The sequence below is a fragment of the Myotis daubentonii genome, chromosome 3, assembly GCF_963259705.1.
Source record: "Myotis daubentonii chromosome 3, mMyoDau2.1, whole genome shotgun sequence".
In the NCBI taxonomy this organism is placed as follows: domain Eukaryota; kingdom Metazoa; phylum Chordata; class Mammalia; order Chiroptera; family Vespertilionidae; genus Myotis; species Myotis daubentonii.
Genome location: NC_081842.1, coordinates 44,252,020 through 44,276,047, shown reverse-complemented (window position 1 = coordinate 44,276,047; position 24,028 = coordinate 44,252,020). Strand labels below are relative to the sequence as shown.

At 43.2% G+C, this 24,028-nt stretch overlaps 1 protein-coding gene across 7 annotated transcripts in view; it reads left to right on the top strand.

The window, feature by feature from the left end:
- The window catches only part of LIPH (lipase H), a 52,067-nt gene that overhangs the window by 9,075 nt on the left and 18,964 nt on the right, over positions 1–24,028 (top strand). For 3 of the 7 annotated variants that reach the window (XR_009451819.1, XM_059687290.1, XM_059687285.1), the window contains exons 2-7: positions 9,403–9,770; positions 11,382–11,490; positions 15,676–15,777; positions 18,313–18,402; positions 21,517–21,684; positions 23,308–23,403. Coding sequence is in view for 6 of the 7 variants with exons in the window: in XM_059687290.1 (XP_059543273.1) it covers positions 9,403–9,770; positions 11,382–11,490; positions 15,676–15,777; positions 18,313–18,402; positions 21,517–21,684; positions 23,308–23,403 (933 nt within the window). In the remaining variant the exon portion in view is untranslated. The remainder of the gene's footprint in view (positions 1–9,402; positions 9,771–11,381; positions 11,491–15,675; positions 15,778–18,312; positions 18,403–21,516; positions 21,685–23,307; positions 23,404–24,028) is intronic. The other 4 variants (XM_059687289.1, XM_059687287.1, XM_059687288.1 and 1 more) reach the window with 4 other exon arrangements.

Here is a 24,028-nt window from a genome sequence, read left to right as displayed (position 1 = left end):
TTTCAATTGTTGTACTGTTGATATTTGGCTCTGTTGACTAATGAGTTTGCCGACCACTGGCCTAACAGATTGCCATTATTATAATAACTTTATAGTGGGAAACTGAAGCCCAGAGAGGTCAGGTCATTTAAACACCAGAGGTCACATAGCTAGTAGGCCATGGAGTTGGACTTCAAAATCCATGCTCTTTCTAAAATCATGTTGTATTTTTGTTTGACATTAGACCATTTTTCTCTAAAGAGGAAGATAGTAAATGTTTTCAGCTTTTTGTCCATTGGTCCCTCAACTCTGCCTTATGGTAGGGAAGCAGTCATAGGTTATACATATATGGGCATGTCTGGATTTGGCCTAGGGGTGACCATGCATTTGATTATAACAAAGTATTTCAGGCACAAATATGTTATCTTTGAAGATGTTATGGCCAGATTTCCCTAATATCCTATTTGGATATTCTTCTTTTAATATAACAGAAGGGAAGGCAATAAATGATAATCAATTCTACATAGGAGTCTGAATTCCTCATTGGATGGGAGACATCACCCATCTCATTGTAGTTTTCCACTTGTCAACAGGCAATGGCATTTCAGGAATTGAATTTCAAAATAGTCTGCAAAGGAAAGGCAAAGTTTCATCTGTTTTGCATAAACTCTAATAGAAGAGGTTAAGGTGTAGAAACCAGTTTAACATGTTCTGTGGTTACTTTGGCTCTTAATGCTACTCCTGAACAAACTTGACTTTGTAACAATATAAAAAAAAAGTAACCAAAAAGAGGTTTGCTTTCTGAAGGCATACAAATAATTTATCATTTTAGTAACACCAACATAAAGTAGAACTTAAAAACTGTGTTTATGCGGGTGAAGCAATTTAACAAATTTGCTATTTGCAAGTTTCTAGTGTTTGCATGCTCTCCAAATTGCATGAGAATTTGGGATCCAACAAGACAAGTTCCTATGGGAGGTACTGGTAATACTGGGGGGGAAAAAGTAGCATAGTAACTGCCCTCTAGGAGCTTAAACTAATTTATAACATTGTTATTGGTGGAAGTGGGGTTCATAGGGTACCACTGGAATAAGCATTTCCAGAGAGCCCCATGGAAGGATGAGATATGGTAGAAAGCTTTACTTTCATAGAATTACATTCCTGGGTTTCTAAAGTCTCATTTCCCTTAATCCAGTCATAGAAGTGTAGCTGAGGTTTCAGTAAAGCTGGAAGCAAAGCCAGTGTCCAGAGTTTCCTTTCCATATTGGAGCTGGGTCCAGTTCAGTATCAGGCTAGTGACAGCCCATTAGACCACTTCCTGTGGGATCTGCTTGGCCTTGGGCCTCACGGGAGAATGCAGGAGAGTGAGCCCCAAGCAACAAGAGTCCCAAGGATTCCCAAAACATTGAATTCCTTTGTTTAATACGCCAAATTTCTGCACACTTGCAGTGGCCACCCACACCCATTCTGGCCAATGACCTTTGTTCTTGGGTGTGATTGATAACAAGCACCTTTGCAAGTTTCCCCAACTTTACCAGGCGTGCATCTATCTTTTCTTTGTCTAATCCCCTCTCCCATTGTTTTGCAGAGAGCATGCCTATACTGTCTGGCCTTTCCTTTGCTCCTTTCCTATTATTAATAACTAGAGGCCTGGTGCACAAAAATTTGTGCACTCGGGGGGGGGGGGGGGGCGGCCCTCAGCCCGGCCTGTGCCCTCTCGCAGTCTGGGACCCCTCGGGGGATGACCACCTGCTGGCTTAGGCCTGCAATCAGATATCCCCCTGGCAGCCCGGCAGCCCTCGGAGGATGTCCACTTGCGAGCGGGGAGCAGACCTAAGCTGCAGTTGGACATCCCTTAGCGCTGCTGAGGAGGCAGGAGAGGCTCCCACCACCACTGCTGTACTGGCAGCCATCAGCCTGGCTTGTGGCTGAGCAGAGCTCCCCCATGTGGGAGCGCACCGACCACCAGAGGGCAGCTCCTGCATTGAGCGTCTGCCCCCTGGTGGTCAATGTGTGTCATAGTGACCAGTCATTCCCAGTCTTTCTGCTGTTAGGGTCAGTTTGCATATTACCCTTTTACTATATAGGATAGAGACCTGGTGCACGGGTGGGGGCCGGCTGGTTTGCCCTGAAGGGTGTCCCGGATCAGTGTGGGGGTCCCGCTGGGGTGCCTGGCCAGCCTGGGTGAGGGGCTGATGGCTGTTTGAAGCTGGTCACACCCCCTTCAGGGTGGGGGTCCCCACTGGGGTGTCTGTCCAGCCTGGGTGAGGGGCTGATGGCTGTTTTCAGGCTGGCCACACCCCCTTTAGGGTGGGGGTCCCCACTGGGGTGCCTGGCCAGTCTGGGTGAGGGGCTGAGGGCCGTTTTCTGGCTGGCCGGCGACTGAAGCTTCCAGCCTCTCCTTTTTTTTTTTTTTTATTCTGGGATTTATTTACCTTCTATAATTGAAACTTTGTTGCCGTCACTGGAGCTGAGAGCCAGCTCCTCTCGCTCCAGCTCTGAGGCCACGGCCTGCTGAAAGCAGATATCTGGGGTTTGTTTACCTTCTATAATTGAAACTTTGTTGCTTTTGGAGCTCAGAGCCGGGCCGCGGCAGGCTGGGAACCTTGGCTTCCTCCATCACTGGAGCAAGCAAGCCTCCTGCTCACTTCAGCTGCGTGGCTGCCGGCCGCCATCTTAGTTGGCAGTTAATTTGCATATCGCCCTGATTAGCCAATGGGAAGCGTAGCAAAGGTACAGTCAATTACCCTTTTTGTCTTTTATTTGATAGGACTGGAGGTACAGTGCATGAAATTCGTGCATGGATAGGATCCCTAGGCCTGGCTGGTGATCAAGGCCGATTTGTGGGGCGACTGGTGGGGCAATCGGGGGGCCCCTGCTGGCACCTGACTTGGCTGGCCTGGGGCCTGTGGGCTAGGGGCAGCTCCTGTGTTGAGTGTCTGCCCCCTGGTGGTCAGTGAACTTCATATCATCCGGTTGTTCCACGGGTTGTTCCGCCATTCAGTCGATTTGCATATTAGGCTTTTATTATATAAGATTAGCTAATTACAACGGTATCCACATGGTCCAAAGTAAGGTAAATTTAATGTTTCCTTAAAATGTTATTAATCCTGAGAGGAAAAGGTTACTTCTCTTAGGCAATTAAACTAAAAACATCAGAAATGGGATGCCTGACCCATTTTTGTTTGCACATTATTTTTGAGGCCTTCTCATCTGCAGCTATATATGTATTTTTGCAGATATTTTACATAGTTTTTCATAATGCATGTGCCATTTCATACTCCATTTATTTTATAAACATTATATCATACTGTCTTTGTAGTATTCATATGATCACTCTGAATGGCTGAATAATGTGTTAATAGGTTGATATTTATTTATTTAAGAAACATTCATTGATGCCAACTCTGAGCCAGGCCCTGTTCTTGGCACTGGGAATACAACAGTAGATAAACAGACAAATAGATCTGTTATCTTGGAGCTTCTACGCTAGAGGGGGAAGTTATTTCAGAATAAGGAAAGAATGCTTCAGGTAGGTGATAAGAGAAAAGCCAGTAACATTTAAGGTGAAACAGTCTCTGAATTGGAATTCAATACAAGAATATTGTTCAAAGTCAGGTCATCATTTAGGCCAAGGAATTCATTTACAGATATGTATGAATGTAGGAAACATATTATTCATTATTAGCCCTCCTCGGAAAGACAGCAAGAGCTTTTCACCCAGGGGTGAGTGGAGAAGCCTAGGAAAGGGACTCACTGTAAGCAATGGCTGTGTACATTGCAGAAGCACAACTGCATAACCGGGGGACTGTGGTTCCCGAAGATAATTGTTATACGCTGCTCATTCTTATTATTCATGGTAGTCATCTTCTATAAAGTCACTGCAAACACTTGATTAGTAAATACTGGGCCATAATTCCCAGAGGAAATAGAGGGTTAGGTTCCCAAGAGCGTCTGGTTACATTTTTGTTGACTGTTCAATACATAATCTTATTTTGTGTGTATTTCTGTTTAAAGACACCTAATTTAATATGTATTTTTATTTATTAGCAGAGATCCTCATGCCCAATAGCACTATACTATAAGTCATGCCTGCATAAAGCTTATCTAACCTATATATTTCTCTGTAAGGCATATTGAATTTAAGAACACCAGACAGTATGTAAGGACTATACTTTGAGGCCATTCTAAACAGAAAAATTCGTCCAACAAAGCACAAGAAGCAAAACAAACAAACAAACGTGGCAGTAAATAGACAGTGAGAATATATTTTTTATGAGAGGTGAAGTGAGAAGGCAGAGTGTTATGGTGTTGATTTCAGCTGAAAGTGGATGTGTGGGCCCACTCCATTTTTTTGTCATTCTGCACATGTCCGTGAATAACCACAAACTCACTTTGAGTATTGACTTTGGGGGTTACAAATAAATTTTAGTGAGTAGGTGAATCCACAAATAACAAGGAGTGACTATTTTGACAATGGGAACAAAAAGTGTATGTTTGTATGTGTTTATGGCTGAGGAAGGAGTCGAGGAGAGGAAGAGAGGCAATGTAAGTGCCCTAATTTTCTCATCTTTCTTGGTAGGGAATGAGGAGATAGAACAGATGCAGTAAATAGAACAGGAACTCTCTGTGATTGATACACCAATACCAAGGCTTAAATATTTATTTTTAAACTATAAGAGGAATCACCAGATGAACTAAAAATAATTTTATAACTTATAAAAATCAGGAGGTAGAAGTCAGGTGAGTGGGAGAAGTATTGAGTGTGCTAAAGCCCTCATCATGTGTAACAGAGGGTCACTAGATGTCTCATGTGTGAAAGAGGGTCACTAGATATTGTCTCAAGTTATTAAAGCAAGGACTGGAGCTGAGTAAGGAAATAAACTGTGGCCTTCACACCAATTATATCCGTTATGCCAATAAATCTGAACTCACCTGTTTAAAAAAAAAAAAAAAAGAGGCTCCTAGCCCAGCTGGTGTGGCTCAGTGGTTGAGCATTGACCTATGAACCAGGAGGTCATGGATTGATTCCCAGTCAGGGCACATGCCCGTGACTTTCCGGCTCAATCCCTAGTGTGGGGCGTGCAGGATGCAGCCGATCGATGATTTTCTGTCATCATTGATGTTTCTCTCTCTCCCTCTCCCTTCCTCTCAAAAACCAATAAAAATATACTTAATAAAATAAAGGCTCTCAGATTGGGTTATAAAATAAAATCTAAATAGATGCTATATATAAGATCCCTTAGGGTTTCAAAGGTTTTTAAAGGATTAACACATACCAGGCAAATGTTAATGAAAAGAAAAAAACAAGTTATGGCTTCACTGTCATACATGCAAGGCAAACAAATCACAAAATGAAAAAGGATATAATTCCTGAAACATTAATTTCATTAATGCCTGACTCTCCTTTGGAAATGCCACCTGACACAGAAGCTGGGCTAGAGCAGACTCTTGTTGAATGAACTGTACATTTCCTCTGAAGATGGGAGAGAATGTATGTAAAGCTGTTGTAGTATTTAGTACTGAAGAGAGGAATTAGGAAATCTGTTTTTCACTTAGTACTTGGAATGGACTTTTCCAGATCACAATGCCAATATAAAAATAACTATGACATTTAAAAATATATGAAGTCAGAGTGGTTCTAGGAAATGAAAAATAAAAATCCATTTGTACTGCTCTTTTTGCTTTTCACTAACTTTCCAATTTTAAAGACTTCTACTAGAGACTCAGCAGGTCAAGAAGGTTGGTTGAGCCATTCCATAGCCATGAAAGGTGGCAGTTGCTACTGAAAAACAACTCCGGCACAAACGTCACGAATCTCCTCTGAGCCTTCCAAGGACTCAGATATGTGACTTTTGACACCCTGGCTTAACATTACTCATTTGGGTCAAAACAAACATACATAACAAGCAGTTCCCTCCTTGGGAAGGGATCTCTGTCTCCCCCACCACCACGCTCCCCAGTGTGAACTCATTCATAACTATCTCCACGGCATTCCTCTCTTGGGCAGGTAGATGACAAGTGAAAGATGACATGATTTCCCCAGGCTACTTGGTGAGTCAGTCGCACAGCCAGGAACAAAACCGAGAGGCCCAGCCCTACTTACCCTGCGACACCTGTTCAATAAAGTGACCAAACAATTATTTACTCTGGGACTTGCTCTACAAGCACCAGACGAGTTTCAGTCCATGTGTTCCAGGAGCATGCAATCCACAGGAAGAGATGAATGAAAGGGGCCAACAGGTGGAGAACATGTTTACGTAGATGACTGAGTTCTGACATCTAATGCACAGAGTAGTGTCTATAGTTAACATTACTGTATTGAATACTTGAAATTTGCTAAGAGAGCTCTTAAAGCTTATCGCCACACACACAGACGAAGGTAACTATGTGAAGTGAAGGATGTGTCAACAAATAACCTGATTGTGATAATCATATCTCAATATATATATATATATATACATATGTCAAATCATCACATTATACACCCTAAACTTACACGATGTTATTTATCAATGAAGCTGGGGGGCGGGGAGAGGAAAAACAAAGGTAGTATATTGTGAACATGCCTCTGCACGTGCGACTTGTCAGTGAAGAGTGAAAGCAGGAGTTTGGGGCTCACTATTTTCCAGGGTGAGATATTTCAAAGCCTTCTTAATTTTTAACCTTCTATTTGAGCTTTCACTCATTCTATTTTGGAACTTCACTCCTGAGTACCAGAGCCTGTGCAAGAAGTTTCAAATAAAAGCCTACATGAATGGACTCGGGTTATAGTCCCAGGAAGAAGATTACTCTGAGACTCAGACTCCAGGGGCAGCAGTTTCTGGGTGTGCACCTGTAGATTCCCTGAGGCTAGGGGCCCAGGGCAAATGGTTTCTAAATTCCTATTGGAGGAAGTCAGAACAGATGTTTCCCAAGTCCTTCTTGTCTTCTGTTGGCCAATTGCAGGTCAGCAGTCTTCCCCTTCTGCTCCATCCCCCGAAGAATGGCCATCACAGGGTGTGGCCCTCCCTTTCCTGAATATTCTTTTTAAAAATATATATATTTTTATTGACTTCAGAGAGGAAGGGAGAGGGAGAGAGAGATAGAAACATCAATGATGAGAGAGAATATTGATCAGCTGCCTCCTGCATGCCCTCTTCTGGGGATTGAGCCAACAACCCGGGCATGTACCCTTGACCGGAAATGAACCCAGGGCCCTTCAGTCTGCAGGCCGACGCTCTATTCACTGGGCCAACCCAGCTAGGGCAATATTATTTATTTTCTTTTTTTTAAAATCCTCACCCGATTTTTAGAGAGAGTGGAAGAGAGAGGGAAAGACAGAAAGAGATACATAGATTGGTTGCCTCCTGCACATGCCCAGAACAGGGTCCGGGCCGGGGAGGAGCCTGCAACCGAAATACTTGCCCTTGACCGGAATCAAATCTGGGACCTTTCAGTCTGCAGGCCAACGCTCTACCCACTGAGCCAAACTGGCTAGGACTCACCTGAATATCCTAACAGACCATCTTCAACTTGCAGCTGGGGATTGTTTGTTGCTCCCCTTCACCTCCTACTCGGCTGTTCTCTCTCAGCCAAGCAGCATGTGGGAAAGTGGGTCAAAGAAGGTTTTAACTAATTCTTATAGCTAAAAATACAATAGTCTTCCCAATTGTATTATTGTGTCTGGATACCAATGTTGAGCAGAGGTTTGCTTTTAACTATTATTTGATCGTGGTTCTTGGCCAAGACCTTATATAATGTTGCAAAACTAACACTCTGTCTCAATACCCAAGGACCCCAAAGCCCATCTTCCTTCCCACCACCCCTCTTACCTTGCAACTTGGAATTTAGTTTATTTCTAACTCCCTATTGAATCTCAATTAATTTAACATTGATACCAAACTTTTATCTAACTTAGTGTTCATATCCCAATTTAGTCAATGCCCAATAACTTCTTTTATAGTATTTTTCCTTCTATTATAGGATGCAAACAAGACCAGATATTGCATTTATTTATCCTTTCTCCTTAGGTTCCTTCAATTTAGAACATTTCTCCAGCCTTTGAGATTTATGACATTGACCTTTTTAAAGAAATAGAATATTCCTCATTTTGTGTTTGTCTGATTTTTCCTCATGGTTAGATTCGGGTTATGCATTCCCCACCAAAATACTGCATAGGTGATGTTGTGTCCTTCTCAGTGCATTATAGCTAGAGGCACATGCTGTCCATCTACCCCTCACTGGTAGTGTTCATTTGGACAATCTAGTCAAGGTGTTGTTCCGTTTTTCCACCATATATTACTACTTTGTCCCTAATCACTCATAAGCAATCCGTGGGAGACATTTTAAGAGAACACACACATGCGCCTCCTCAGAACCCACCACCACTCAGCTCAGCACCCATTGATGATTCTTGCCTAACCAGTCCTTGTTTTGATGATTGCAAAATGATTGGTAGCAGCTCCAGCATTCACTCCACATCTACCAGTCGGCATTCAGCCTTATACTGGAAGTAAGAGTCCTCTTTTCGCCTCCATTTATTTGTTTGTTTATTTGCATGGAATCATGGATTCCTATTTTTTCCAAAGGCCTATATTTCATTAATGTCCTTAATTATTCTGTGCTCAAATTATCCCAGATCTGGTGAGTGGAAGCCCCTTCAAGTTGGCTCCTGTATCCTTGTGACTTGTTTTTAAACATTCCCTTACTTTCTGCCATGACAAATGCTCCAGGTCCATCTATACTGTTCCCCTCCCCATCCCTAACTTTTCCTCTAAGGCCATCCTTACAGTCTACTTAGCAAGATGAATGCTTAAAGGTGGTGCTTTCAGGAGCAAAGGAGAGGGTCCAACAACACCACTGTGGTCAACAGTTTTAGATGTCGCTGGGCTCGTGGCAAGCCACATCACCTTCTCTGCTGTCGTCTTAGGCAGGTGCTCCAGACAAGGAAAGAGTAGCTTGGACCATGCAGCTTCAGTTATTGACTCCTCTACTGTGTGCTGGGATCAGTGAGGGATACACAAGATTATAAGACACCATGCCAAGGAGATTGCGGACTAGCAGGATAGACACACATGTACATAAGTACCCATAATACACCCCTGAAAGTATTTTCCTTGTGCTGTCAATGAGGTCCATTAAGGGGTTTGGGGAGCTCCAGGATGAGGGACAGTAGTTATAGCTGGAAGAGTTTGAGAAGGCTTCATTAAGGTGACTTTGGGATTAGACCTTGAAGAAGGTAGAATTTGGAAAGATGGTTTTTCTGGTGAAAAAGTCACTATGTATGAATTCTCAATCAGGTATGACTTTGCAACATCATGCAACTAGATCTAGCCTCTTGATAGCTAGGTGCTGTAAGGCACATAGAACTCCAACAAGTATAGGACTTGGTGCCCCACTAAGTATAGAACCATCACGATGCCATCTAATTTTTATTTTCAGACACAGGTGAAACATGTCCTTCATTCACCCGACTGAGCTTCCACAGTGCAGTGGTTGGTACGGGACTCCAGGTAAAGTTGATGCTCTACACAAGGAGAGACCCGACCTGCGCACAAGTCATCAACTCCACATCTTTGGGGAACTTGAATGTGACCAAGAGAACCACCTTCATTATCCATGGATTCAGGCCAACAGGCTCCCCTCCCGTTTGGATAGGGGACTTAGTAGAGGGTTTGCTCTCCGTAGAGGACATGAACGTGGTTGTTGTTGATTGGAATCGAGGAGCTACAACAATATTATACAACAGTGCTGCTGATAAGACCAGAAAAGTAGCAACAGTCTTGAAGAAATTTATCGATCACCTGTTGGTAAGGGAGCATTCTCTTAGATGATTCGGGGCTAAATTGAAACTGGCCCATTATCTGAAGAGTGAAAGCCAAGGAGTATCGGCAGTGAACAGGGGAACTGTTTTGCAGATCCACATAAGCCTCAGGGGAGGGAGAGGGGAAGCCCATAAGGATGGCTGTGCAGGTTGTTCACTGCACAAGGCGCCCACCTAAGGGAGCATCATTGCCATTATAGATTCATATGTTTGTTAAAATAATTTTCCAGCGAATGACAGCAAAGTATCCTTAGGAAAGGGCATATTTTTCTAACTCACGTAAAGGTGTCCTGTGGGGAGGACAGGTTCTGTCTAGGCCAGTGATGGCGAACCTTTTGTGCTCGGCGTGTCAGCATTTTGAAAAACCCTAACTTAACTCTGGTGCCGTGTCACCTATAGAAATTTTTTGATATTTGCAACCATAGTAAAACAAAGACTTATATTTTTGATATTTATCTTATATATTTAAATGCCATTTAACAAAGAAAAATCAACCAAAAAAATGAGTTCGCCTGTCACCTCTGACACGCGTGTCATAGGTTCGCTGTCACTGGGATAGGAGTTTCTTGGCTTCAATGATTAGATCTTCCTTAACTTCTATAGCTGTTCCTCTTCCTAGAAATGTCAAAAGTTTAGTGACTAGACTGTCCAAAACCAAAACTGATACACATGGTCTGATCAGAGATTTCTGAGTATGTATGATTTATGTCTTTAGAAGACTTACTAAGTAACTCTTTTTAAAAAGATATTTTTTATTGATTTCAAAGAAGAAGGGAGAGGGAGAGAGATAGAAAAATCAATGATGAGAGAGAATCATTGACTGGCTGCCTCCTGCACACACCCCCACAGGGGATTAAGCCTGCAACCCAGGCATGTGCCCTCAACCCGAATCGAACCTGTGACTCAACAGTCCGCTGAGCCAAATGGCTAGGGCGATTAAATAACTCATGAATTGCCCCTTTTATGAAAAAAAAAAAAAAAGTGACTTGTATCAGGACTCTTTTAGAGTGAGTCACTGTGTCTAACAGTGGCATACGTTTTATAAGAGTTCCCCACCTAAGCCACAGCCCTGGAAAAGTAAATATTCAAACGACTCATGACAGGCTGTCCCCACAGACTATGGTCAATGTGATCCACTCCTACCCTACTTTCCTTTCCTCTCCATGGTAAATTTATTTAACTGAGCAAACATGAAGATAAATAAAAGTTCATCGAAATGTATCGTTGCCCTTCTCCCCAACTGAGAAGGTTTTACAGATGTTTTGGCTTGGTTTCTAGAAGAAACATGAATGGAGACACCATGGCCTAAAGGGTTAGGCACAGGATTGGAGTTGAACGGTCTGGTTTGAATGCTACTCTGACCCCTCCCCACTGCCTGGCCGTGGGCAGATCACTTTTACTCCAGGCCTCAGTTTTCTCATCTGTGTAATCAAATGAATAGTATTTACTTTGCAAGGGTGTAGTGACACTTAAGTGAGATAATGGATATAAGGTGTTTAGATGTGTTTCTCCAAAATCAACAGATAGGACATTTCTCCAAATGTTGTCAACTCCTTGGCCCCCACAATTTATAATGATGGATCTCTTGAAATTCCAGATAAAAGGAGCATCTCTTGACGACATTTACATGATTGGAGTAAGTCTAGGAGCCCACATATCTGGGTTTGTTGGAGAGGAGTACAATGGGAAGCTGGGGAGAATTACAGGTAAGGCTTCCTGTGAATGGACATGGGGTGGTGAGCCTGGGCAGGGGAGCATGATGTAGGCAATCCAAGTCCTTGGCTTGAAAGCCAGATCTTCTTCCAATTATTTAACGTCCTCTTGTGCAAAAGGAAGACCAATGTTGACCTCAGGTTATTATTTAATAAGATATATGCAAAGCACTTTGCAAATTACATATGCCGTAGAAAAGGTTGGTGGTGACTTTATTTCTGTTATGGCTAGAAAACAGCTATGTCTCTTGGGTATTTGATCTCTGTGCCTCAGGCAGATATCCTTCCTTTCATTTAATCCAGAATAGCTTGAACTACATACCTAATACATTTCTGTCCCCAGGCACAGCAGGAGTTTCACAATAGAAAAATGAGATTGGAATTTTGATGGCTCAGGTTTACTCTCTGAATATTAGCTTTCAAGCTAAAACTCAGCAACACAACAGGTCGAATCCCAAACGAACCTGTGCTGGGTTCTCCTGTCTAGTATGCCAGTAACTCTCCTGGGCTGCAAATGGAGGGCTAAAGGAGGCTTTCCCTTTCAGAAACTTAAGACTCTCCCATTTGTACTTTTCCCAGAATTCATGCTCACATGGAGATAGCTATTTTAATTATAGGGAATCTAGTCTGGAAGGTAAATGAGGAGGGAGGGGAGAGGTAAAAGATGCAATTTAGGCCTAAAAGATTAGGAGGTAAACTTTTAGGGTCACAAGTCTGAATGTGCTACTTAACTTGACAGGTAGCCCTGGGCAAGTAATTCTCATTCTCTCTCTCTCTCTCTCTCTCTCTCTCTCTCTCTCTCTCTCTCTCTCTCTCTCTCTCTCCATTTGCTGGTACTTGAGGTCACATTCTTTTTACTTTACTTTTACCCTGAACCTGGTTGCCCTTATTTTTCTTATTTACCTGCTTTCTTAGGGAAGCAAAGCTCTTTTTACTTTTTACAACTATTACTATGTTTTAGAAAACAACATGTTCTAACCTAAAAAAATATTTCCTTTTCCCCTATGGGTACAAAGAACAGATGACTTGAATTTGCTTGTGCTCCTTTACTGATTTCCATGGTATACATACACCCATCTGAATTCAAGCTACCAACCTGACATCACAGACACAAAGTTCCGGGAGAAATGAGCAAAATTTACTCCCCAGTACTAGTCCCAGACCACCATTGGCTTATTCTACTTAACCCCCAGTTTCGCTCTTCAGCCTCCCAGCAAACCTGCTCCACAACTACTTTGAATGTGAATGCAATGTGACCTGGCCTCTGACCATGGAAATTTCCCCAGCCCGCCTTCCTTCCACTCTCGGTGCACATGGCCCTGCTCTGTGACTGGGACTCAGCCATTGGCAGCTCAGTTTTCTTTCTCCACTGACTCCCCCAAATTCTTCTGATTCCTCATCCTCTCTGAGCCCCAGGATCAATCTCAGCTGTCCCTGAGAGCAGTTTCAGGGGTTAAGCATTTATTTCCCTTTTCAACTCATCTCCCACTGTCCTGCCTGAATGGGGTCCCTGGATTATGGAGTAGGAATCTGGCCTGCTACCCAAGGACACAGTGCACTCCCACCTCCCAAGTATTGGATGGTTCTGCTTGTTAATTATCTAGGCCGGAATGGCTGCCAAATCTCTCCCCTGTCCCTTTCTTTCTTCTGCCCTTCCTTTTGCTTTTCCTGTCCAGGCACAGCTCTTGCATTTATTTCTCATTAATTTCTTCAACACAAGATAGCAGAGCATGAATAGATTTTAAAATATTTCAAGTGCCCCCATCACTTGATAATACATTAAATTTTCAATGAAAAAAATTTTTTTAATTCTCACCAGAGGATATGTTTATTTATTTATTTACTTATTTATCTTAATATACATTTTTATTGATTTCTGAGAGGAAGGGAGAGGGAGAGACAGATAGAAACATCAATGATGAGAGAGACTCATTGATTGACTGCCTCCTGCAAGTCCCCCACTGGGGATCGAGCCCACAACCCGGGCATGTGCCCTGACCAGGCATCGAACCATGACCTCCTGGTTCATAGGTCCATGTTCAACCACTGAGCCATGCCGGCTGGGCAAGGATATGTTTATTTGTTTTAGAGAGAGAGGATGGGAAAGAAAAAGAGAGAGAGGAGAGAAACATCGACTGGCTGCCTCCTGTAAGCGCCCCGACTGGCAATGAACTTGAAACCTAGGTATGTGCCCCGACTAGAATTGAACCCACAGCCTCTTAGTTTACGGGATGATGCTCCAACCAACTGAACAACACTGGCCAGGGCTAATTCTCAATCTTAAGTGTGTGTAAAAATCACCTTGGAGTGCTGACACAATGTCAGGTTACTGAATTGGAATCTCTGTGGTTGGGGTCCAAGAGTTTACTGGGCTATCCAATATAGTTCATTTTGTTTCTATTCTACAATAATCTCAACATGGTCTGAATTCAGATCTAGGAGTCCTTTTATAAATCTTCTGAAGTAGCTATTAATTCTACCTTCATTTTGCAGATAAGGAAACTGAGGTTCAGAGAGGTAAAGTAACCTGCCCGAGATCACACAGCTGGTTGGCATTAGTTTTGGGGCTCCATGTTACATCTACCTGACTCCAGTGGTCTCTGCCCACACCAAGTACAGCTTACCTGTGATTTGTGGCTGACGCTGTAAACTCTTCATTTGCTATGGCTTATCTAAGGAGATCATTATGTCCAAGTTTATTGTGACAGTCCCCATTTGTGTCTTGGGTCCTGATATAATTATTAACAGCGCCTTCATGACTCTTAAAATTGCCCCTATTTGAACTTTATATAGTGAACAGATTTATTGGCCATGGATCTGGAGGCTGCTGTACTGGGCTCTCACTGTCTCACTGTTCATCTGCTTACACCTCAAGTGGTGCTGTCTTCTGTGCAGAGCAGGATTCCCCAGCAAACTCTGTGCAAGGCTATGCATTTCTCCTTTTTTTGTTGAGAATATCTGTGGACTTGGGTGCCTGGGTATTCATCCATCTCCTCCCTCTTCAGTTTCATTGGGAGCAGATAGAAAAATAAGAAAAGTTGGGGGTGAGAGTGGAGAAGGAGCTAAGGAAACAAAGCAGATAAAGATAAGCCTCAAGGAAGCAAGAGTGTTGAGAGGGTAGAAATGAAGAAATTGAGGCTAGACCCAGGAAAGTGGAGGCAAATACACTATCTCTTGGATTTTTTATGGAACACCAGGGGATGGGGGAGATGTCATTTAAAATGACATTCATAGATAAAACCCTCCATAAATCCGGTGAAACTTTCCTCACTCCAGGCTTCTAGTAAGTGGGGCCTGTTGGAACCTCTGGTGTTTGTTTTTGTTTGTTTTTTAGTTTAAAGTTTTTATTTTGTGGTTACAGCATCATGGGAGCTGCTGTCTTGTTTTTACAGCTGTTTCATAATGATGGTGAGGAACGCCCAGCTAACATTGACCAAGGGCAAGAAATCAGTTCAGGCATTTATGGGATGGTTCAGTTCTATAGGAATTGACACCCACGTTGTTTCCCTCCTCGATACCCGGTCTGATACCTTCGCTGACAGGAGAGTTTCACTCTTTCCTACCGAGCTTGCCAGACTCAGCGCAATAAAACCCAGAGCTCCACAGAGAGAGGTGATTGCATTGTGAGTCTGCAGCTCTGGGTAAGACACTTGATCTCCCTGAACCTCAGTTCATTCATATGTAAAATGAGAAAGATAATAGCTACCCTGCCTCCCTCACAAGCTTGTGATGTGGAGCTTATGAGCTGGTATATATGAATACAAATGGAAACTGTAAAGAAGAAAAGGTTTAGTGAAGTTTCTGGATCATTTGAAACGGGATGAAGATAAGTATAGTGTTTGCTTTTTATATGCACCCTTCGGTGCTTTTTCCTGAGGAACCAGTTTAGGTTCCCCTGTCCCCCATATGTCTGTGTACCCTCTGCTGCTGAGCTGTGCACAAGCTAGACCTCCTGGTGGAATCTGGATGCCGTCCTCGGGGCCCTGCCAGGGTAGCCACCTCTACTGTGGGAAAAGGCTAGAGGGAGTGGAAAGCAGCCTGACGGAGCAGGATGGGAATGTGGGCGCTTGCCCACTCCGGGGTGCCCTGCAGCCTGCAAGCCTTCTTCAAGGAGAGGGATCAAAAGCTGCAGGTGACTCATTGCGTGGGGCTGCCAGACCAGCTCTGTTTTCCTTCCAGGCCTCGACCCTGCCGGCCCTTTATTCAACGGGAAACCGCCCGAGGACAGATTAGATCCCAGCGACGCACAGTTCGTTGACGTCATCCATTCCGACATTGATGGTAACATTCCCCTGCTTGTGACTCAGGGACCCCCTCACCCAGGCTCCCTGGAGTCTTCTCCTGGGGGGATTGTCACTCAGGGGCAGATCAAGTTCCTCCAGATTCCCTTTTCCTGTGGGGCAGAGTTCCAAATCCACAGACATCTTGAAGGGAAGATGTCTGTGGATCTTGATGCAGGCACCCAGGATCGCTTGCTGGAGTAGAGGTGCTTTTCCCGTCATCTCTTCCTATTATTTTTATTTTAAAAAAATATTTTTTTATTGATTTCAGAGAGGAAGGGAGAGAGAGAGAGAGAGCGCGCGATAGAAACATCAATGATGAGAAAGAATCATTGATCGCTGCCTCCTGCACACCCCACACTGGGGATCGAGCCCACAACCCAGGCATGTGTCCTGATCAGGAATCGAACTGTGACCTCCTGGTTCATAGGTTGATGCTCAACCACTGAGCCACCGCCGCTGGGCTTCTTATTTTTAAAGTGATCATCTTGGCCAATCAAGGACTGGCTGCTTTGCACAGCATGTGGACAAATGTTTCCATATGTACAACTGGATCTCCATGCATGATTTCCTGGTTTTTTTGTTGGTTCTTTCTCATTATTCCCCTAAGCTGAAATACATAGTCCTGTGTTTAACAGCTCTACACAGAGTGATTATTCTGAACTACCAGCTCTCTATGGATCTTCCTGGCCATTTTTAGCTTTTATGGTGCTGATTTCCTGTCTGGGATTGGTTGTACATCATGGGGTTTGGGTGATGTTAAGGATGGGTCTTTATATCCAGATGTCTGAGAGAAGAGGTGGAGTAGGAACCTGGGGAGGGCTGAGAGGACAGAGCATAGTAATCATTTCATTGTACACCCTTTTTGTGATACAACCACCTTAAAAAATAACCTTGACCACCTTTCTTGGTGTGGTATTCAGCAATTGTTTGCCTTAGAATAAATATTTCTGTGAAACAGCTGTATTCTTGCTGTGTAGTTGCAGAGTATTACCTCAAGTGCAGTACCTCACTGCTATTTTAATGCTTGATGGGATGGAGCAATTCATCTTTTATTTTTGTAGAGAAAGTGAATTTTGAAGGAAAGCATATAAACTTTGTGGTCGGGAGAGATGGACTCAAATCCCAGATTTTGTTCTTTCTAGTGGGCTGTGTTTGTCCCTGAAGTCCTCTGAGCCTCATTCTCTTCATCTGTAAGTTACTTCATCTGAGCTTACCAATAGCTACTTTGCAGACACTGTGAAATTAGAAGGTGTGTAAAACACCTCATATCATGCCTACAAACACATACAGGTTCTCAATAGATAATAACTTTATTATTGCAATGATGTAAACATTATTTATATACAAATATAAATAATCTTTTTAATCAAACATTTTACTGATTATTTGGGGTCTCAAGGTTAAAGAGAATAAGCAATTATTAAATCTACTAGAGGACTGGTGCACAAATTCGTGCACATATGGGGTCCCTCGGCCTGGCTGGCTATTGGGGCCTGCCAGCCGGGGGGAGGGACAATGGGAGGTTGGCTGGTCCACAGGAGGTTGGCTCTGGGAGTGCACTGACCACCAAGGGTCAGCTCCTGCATTGAGCACCTGCCCCCTGGTGGTTAGTGCGCATCATAGCGACCAGTTGACCAGTTCTTCGGTTGACCGCTCGTGATGGTCGCTTAGGCTTTTATATATATAGATAATTTTTTAGGTCCCTGTTTTCTGGAAGAGTTTCCAATCTCTGTCATCCTAGATCCCAAATTTTTAAAGATTTTTTTTTCTGCTAAGTAAAAGTTCATTTTTCCCTGTTTCTTATTCATTAAAAATTTACACAAATGTAAGTAGAGGCTCAGGAAATAGAGGGTTCCAGACAAATGTAAAGAAGAAAAGTATTGCTCTGGCTGGTGTTGCTTAGTGGTTGAAACATTGACCTGCACACCAAAGGGTCAAGGGTTTGATTCCCCATCAAGGGTGGGTTCCTGGGTTGCAGGTTCGATCCCTGACCCCAGTTGGGGTGTGTGTGGGAAGCAATCAATCCACATCAATGTTTTTCTCCCTCCCTCCCTCCCTCCCTCCCACTCTAAGAATCAATGGAAAGAATATCCTAGGGTAAGGGTGAGGATTAACAAAAAAAAGAAAAAGAGAGAGAGATGTTGACCTGACTCCAGCATTCAGTACCTCTCCCACTAGCTTACAGACATAGCTCTTCATTTCATGGGGTTCTTTTATCAGCCTTGCAGTGAATGAGTGACCAAGCTGTCTTATGTCTTTACAAATATCAGAAATAAATTCCATCACTATCTTCATAGTCTCCTATTAGAGTGTGTGTGTGTGTGTGTGTGTGTGTGTGTGTGTGTATGTGTACAGCAATGATGCTCTTTAACTAGCTAGGTAACTTTGGGCAAAATATTTAAGTAGGTATAATAATAGTAATAACAATAACAACAACAACAATAATACAGCCCTTACCCATATCCTGCAGGCAAATGAGCTATGAGATGTGCAAAGTTCAAAGCAGTGTAAAGCACAGTATATTCTCTTTTAGCACTGGGCTACAAGGAACCATTAGGAAACATAGACTTCTATCCAAATGGAGGATTGGATCAACCTGGTTGCCCCAAAACAATATTTGGAGGTAAGTTCAGATACTTTATATTTTGTAAAATAGCGGTTTTAAAAAGCATATTTTAAAAATATGATATCCTATGTGGGGGTAGTTGTTAATAAAAAAGATTCCTGAGAAAGTAGAGGTGGTATAAATATGTTATAAATTATAATTATTACTCAAATATACATTTGGTTAATAACCATAACCAAATGATTAAAAGCTATTATGAATTATCTGTTTCTCTTGAAAAGGTGTATCTTTGACCTAGAAATCTCTTTTAGAGAAATAATAGGAAATGTAGAAAAAATTAAAGTGCAAAGGTATTCAACACAGTGTTATTTATAATGGTTAAATTTTTAGAAATTAATCTAAATGTCCAACATAGGAAAATTATTAAATGAATATGGTACACCCACACAAAGGAATATAATTGTTAAAAGTCATATTTTAGAGATTAATGAAAATGCTTACAGTATGATGTTAAATGAAAAAGATACAAACTCTACAGTATGACCCCAACTTATTTTTAAGCTAGAGGCCCGGTGCATGAATTCATGCACCAGTGGGATGCCTCAGCCTGGCCTGCAGGATCAGGCTGAAATTGGCTCTCTGACATCCCCCAAGGGGTCCCAGATTGTGAGAAGGCGCAGGCCAGGGACCCCACTGGTGCACAATCAGGAGGTTGGCCAGCTGAGGAGGGACCATGGGAGGGCTCCAGGGCGTGCCTAGACCCTCTTGCTCAGTCCTGATCGGCCGGACCCAGCAGCAAGCTAACCTACCAGTCAGAGCATCTGTCCCCTTGTGGCCAGTGCACATCATAGCGACTGGTTGGTTGACTGTCTGCCCCCTGGTGGTCACTGCACATCATAGTGAGTGGTTGAGCGGCCTTAGCATATCATTATTTGGGGTCTCAAATAATGATTGGTTGAATGGATGACCAGACACTTAGCATATTAGACTTTTATTATATAGGACTAGAGGCCCTGTGCTTGAAATTCTTGCACAGGTAGGGTCCCTAGGCCTGGCCAGCAATCAGGGCTGATCTGTGGAGTGACCGGTGGGGTAATCAGGGGGATCCCCACTGGCACCCGCCTTGGCTGGTCTGGGGTCTGCGGGCTGGGGGCAGCTCCTGTGTTGAGTGTCTGCCCCCTGGTGGTCAGTGTGCATCATAGCAACCCATCATTCTGCTGGTCATTCTGCTATTCGGTCGATTTGCATATAAGGCTTTTATTATGTAGGATGTGTATTTGTACAGGTGTAAGTATAGAAAAGAAGACTAAATTTAAATGATCCAAACAATAATTAGGGTGATCTCTAGACATTAGACTTCTATGAGATTTTCAAATCATTATTTACTATTTTCTAAATGAGCATATATTACTTTTATAACGGGAAAAAACTCACAAAACAAAAATGGGTAGTTGTTGGACAACATAAAAGTGGGGTGTGGGACCGAATGAAAAACCTATCTCTCAGTGTTCTAAATGTTTATTTCACCATTGCTATAGAAAGTTAAACATCCTGGAAATAATTCTAGAAAAAGATGATCTTGTTACAAAATGGTAGCTATCTATGGCCCCATGGGAATGATGTAGTTTTTGAAAATGATCCTGATGAAATGGCATAATAGGGCCAACCATATGGTACCATAAATGATAAGCAGGTCCTGTGTGAGATAGTGCAGTGGTCGGCAAACCGCGGCTCGCGAGCCACATGCAGCTCTTTGGCCTCTTGAGTGTAGCTCTTCCACAAAATACCATGTGCAGGCGTGCACGTAGAGTGTGATTGAAACTTCGTGGTCCATGCGCAGAAGTCGGTTTTCGGCCTGGGCGAGTCTATTTTGAAGAAGTGGCATTAGAAGAAGTGGGGGGGTGTTGGTCGGTCGGTCGGGCAACAGGAGACGCAGTACAGGCGGGCCTCGGGAGACACAGCGCGGGGGAGGTACATTGTTTTGAGGTACGTTCGCTAAGGTCGACCCCTTCCAACTCTCCCATCCACACTCCTCTATCTGAAACAAGTATACAAGACGAGTGTGGATGGGAGAGTTGGAAGGGGTCGACCTCAGCGAACGTACCTCAATCAGATTGAGGACGTTTTTAGCAAAGGCCAGCTTAGGAGGACCCTAATTAAGTTAATAACAATGTACCTACCTATATAGTTTAAGTTTAAAAAATTTGGCTCTCAAAAGAAATTTCAATCGTTGTACTGTTGATATTTGGCTCTGTTGACTAATGAGTTTGCCGACCACTGATATAGTGTAACTACATCCAGGAGCAGACAAAGATAACATGCTCCGCTTATAAAGGACATCCTCTGTATTGTTATTAGCTTCATTGTTTTTGCGAGTGGGAGATCTAGGAATAATAAATAAATATTGGCTTCCTAAGTGGGCATAAGAGGATAAATGTTGATCTGACTCCAGCATTCAGTGCCTCTACAAACCACTAGCTCACAGACATAGCTCCTCTTTTCATGGGATTCGATTCCCATTCAGATCCTTACCTCTTACCTCTATTGATTACCCATCTTTGGGACCTTTTCTGAGTGACTTCATCTGGACCCAGGGTGGAGTCATCCATCATCCTTTCCCAAAGCTACCTCTTCTTCTTTCCCATCTTGGGGATCTCCCTCTACCATTTCCCTCCCTCTCCCCCCATGGCTTCTTTTTTTTTGATATCTTGAATAGTTTAAATGTACCTGCGTACTTGTCTTCTGCTGAAAACCTCTGGGGAATCTCTGACTACCATTGAATTTTTCTTCTCCATTTCACTGACAAAGGAAGGACAGAGGTCGAGTTTTGATTCTACCAAATAATAAATGTGTGACCTTCGTCAAGTCATTTAACCTCTCTGAGTCTCAAAGTCCTGCTAGATAAAACTGGGACAATCATGCCTGTCATCTTTTCTCCTGTAACTTGTTAGCATGAATTCTGATCTATGGGTTTTTATAAGGATTAAATGGGATAGAATATACTGAAGCTGTTAGTACAGTGCCTGGTATATAGGAGACATGACAAATTGTGTTTGTGTGTGTGTGTGTGTGTGTGTGTGTGTGTGTGTGTGTGTGTACATGCCGTCTGTCATATAATATTATTAAGTGCTATAACTGCTCTACTCTTTAACCATTCCTTTCACAACTCAGGAATGCAGTACTTTAAATGTGACCACCAGAAGTCCGTGTACCTGTACCTCTCTTCCCTGAGAGAGAACTGCACTGTCACTGCGTATCCCTGCGACTCCTACCGGGATTATAGGAACGGCAAGTGTGTCAGCTGTGGCACACCACAGAAGGAGTCCTGTCCACTTCTGGGTAAGTCCAATAGGCAGTTTTTCTTCTGATTAACAAAGAGCAAATTTTTGTTCGGAATCCCAGCACCATTTTACTCTCTAAAAATAAGCCTGGAAATTGTGTGCTTTTGGGAAATTTATATGGTCAGCGTTTTCTAGCCAATGTGTTCTGTGAAGTACTCTGGGGTCTTCTAATCAGTGTCAGAAAAGCAACCTGTATAGCAGTGGTTCTCAACCTTCCTAATGCCGCGACCCTTTAATACAGTTCCTCATGTTGTGCTGACCCCCAACCATAAAATTATTTTCGTTGCTACTTCTTAACTGTAATTTTGCTACTGTTATGAATCATAATGTAAATATCTGATACGCAGGATGTATTTTCATTGTTACAAATTGAACATAATTAAAGCATAGTGATTAATTACAAAACAATATGTAATTATATATGTGTTTTCCAATAGTCTTAAGCGACCCCTGTGAAAGGGTCATTCGACCCCCAAAGGGGTCGCGACCCACAGGTTGAGAACCGCTTCTGTATAGGATTTCATCAAGGAGGCAGTGCAACCTCTCTGGACACTTTATTCTAGCATGAAAAAGAAGGTTCCAGAAAAGTTTCTAAGCCCACCCAGGGCACAATCCCCTTATGTAGCCTGCTCCCTTTGGGACAGGAATGCCCTCTCCTTGCACACAACCTCTTTGATCCCTTCGGTCACATGAGCCTTGCAGAATTACTCCTTCTGACAAGTTGTGCCTGTAAGTGCCTTCATATCATACTGACTCTCGTGTGCACTGTACGGGGGTGGGAAGGGGTGATGGATACTGTGGAGGCTGCAGGGATATTTGCTAAGGGTTAATAGAAACATTTCAGGTGGTGAGGACCTTGGAACCAGAGAGTTATGAGAATTTTCTAATTGCTCCCAAAGGAAAAACCTACGTTAACGTCAGGGCGTTCTGTAGACAAGGGATTCTCAACCCTGATTATGCATTGGAATCACCTAGAGAGCTTTTAAAAAATACTGTTGCCCGGGTCCCACCCCAGTTCAAGTCAGAAGGCAGAGGCAGTAATATAGGAGTGGGGACAGAGGAGAGAGAGCGAGGCCACACTGATGTACTGAGGGGACTCAGTCTCCTTCCTGAAGTCACACGCATGAAGGAGGACATTCACCTGCTTGATGACATAACCACATGGCAAACCCAGGTTCTATGCAGCTTAGGGGCTCCACTGCAGTTCAAGAAAGCACATTGCTTTGCAAGAGTGATGCTGTTCTAGGTCCCTGAATCTGTTTAGGTTATAAAATGAATGCATTACTGAAAAATATCAGCACTATTTTCAGTCTGCTCCACTTCTCCACCTATGCTACTGAGAACCAGGCTGGGTGATGTAATGTCAGTGGAAAGGAGGGAAAACCATGGTAGGGTCCTTTTGCATGTCCCAGGGCTTAGGGATTGGGTAGTGAGTAGAGCATGGTGGGTGCTGGGCAGGCACTGCCCTGGTGGCCCTTTGGGTCCTCACCATGAGGGTGGGCGTGAGGGAAATTACCTCAGTGGTGATGGAAGCCAAACTCGCTGTTCTTGCCGCCTCCCCAACTGCTTTTACATTTGTGTAAAACATGTTAACGTTACACTTTTCCAACTTGTTTTGTAGGCTATTATGCTGATAATTGGAAAGACTATTTAACGGAGAAAGACCCTCCTATGACTAAAGCGTACTTTGACACAGCTGAGGAGAAACCGTTCTGCAGTGAGTGGTGAATGTGGTTGTTGGTTTTGCCCAACCCCTTTACTTTTGGAATGGCTGAGTCTCAGCTTCCCAGCTACTTCTTAGTAAATGCAGGCCACGGTGCAGTGTGGACTTTGGAGCTGGAAGGACCTAGGTCGAATCTTGACTCTACATCATAGCTGTGCGACCTTAGTCAAGACATTTGACCTCTCTGAGTCTCAATGTCCTGCTAGGTCGAATGGGGATAAGAGTGTCTATCTTCTGGGTACTAAGGATTAAAATATCAACAAAGTTGTTAGCTTCATTGGATGGCCATTGTAATCGCTAACATCTTCCAGAAAATTGCTTGGTCCCCCAGAGACATAAGATTGGCTCTAGGAAAAATCGGTGTCAGCCACATCTATGGGTGGATCAGCTGCACCTCTAAAGCAACTATGATGACCTTCAAAAGACACTGAGAGATTGGGTATTCTACCTGGGAGCTAAATGGGGTAATAGATAAGATGGCCTGAGAAGCAAGGAATTTTCCCCGGCAGATGTATGTCTTGTAATCTTGTCTCCCTTTACACTTTTCTTGGGAGCAACACTTGTAAAAGAGGCTGCAGATCACTGGGTTTCCCTCCTTCTTTAGAGCCACATATGGCAG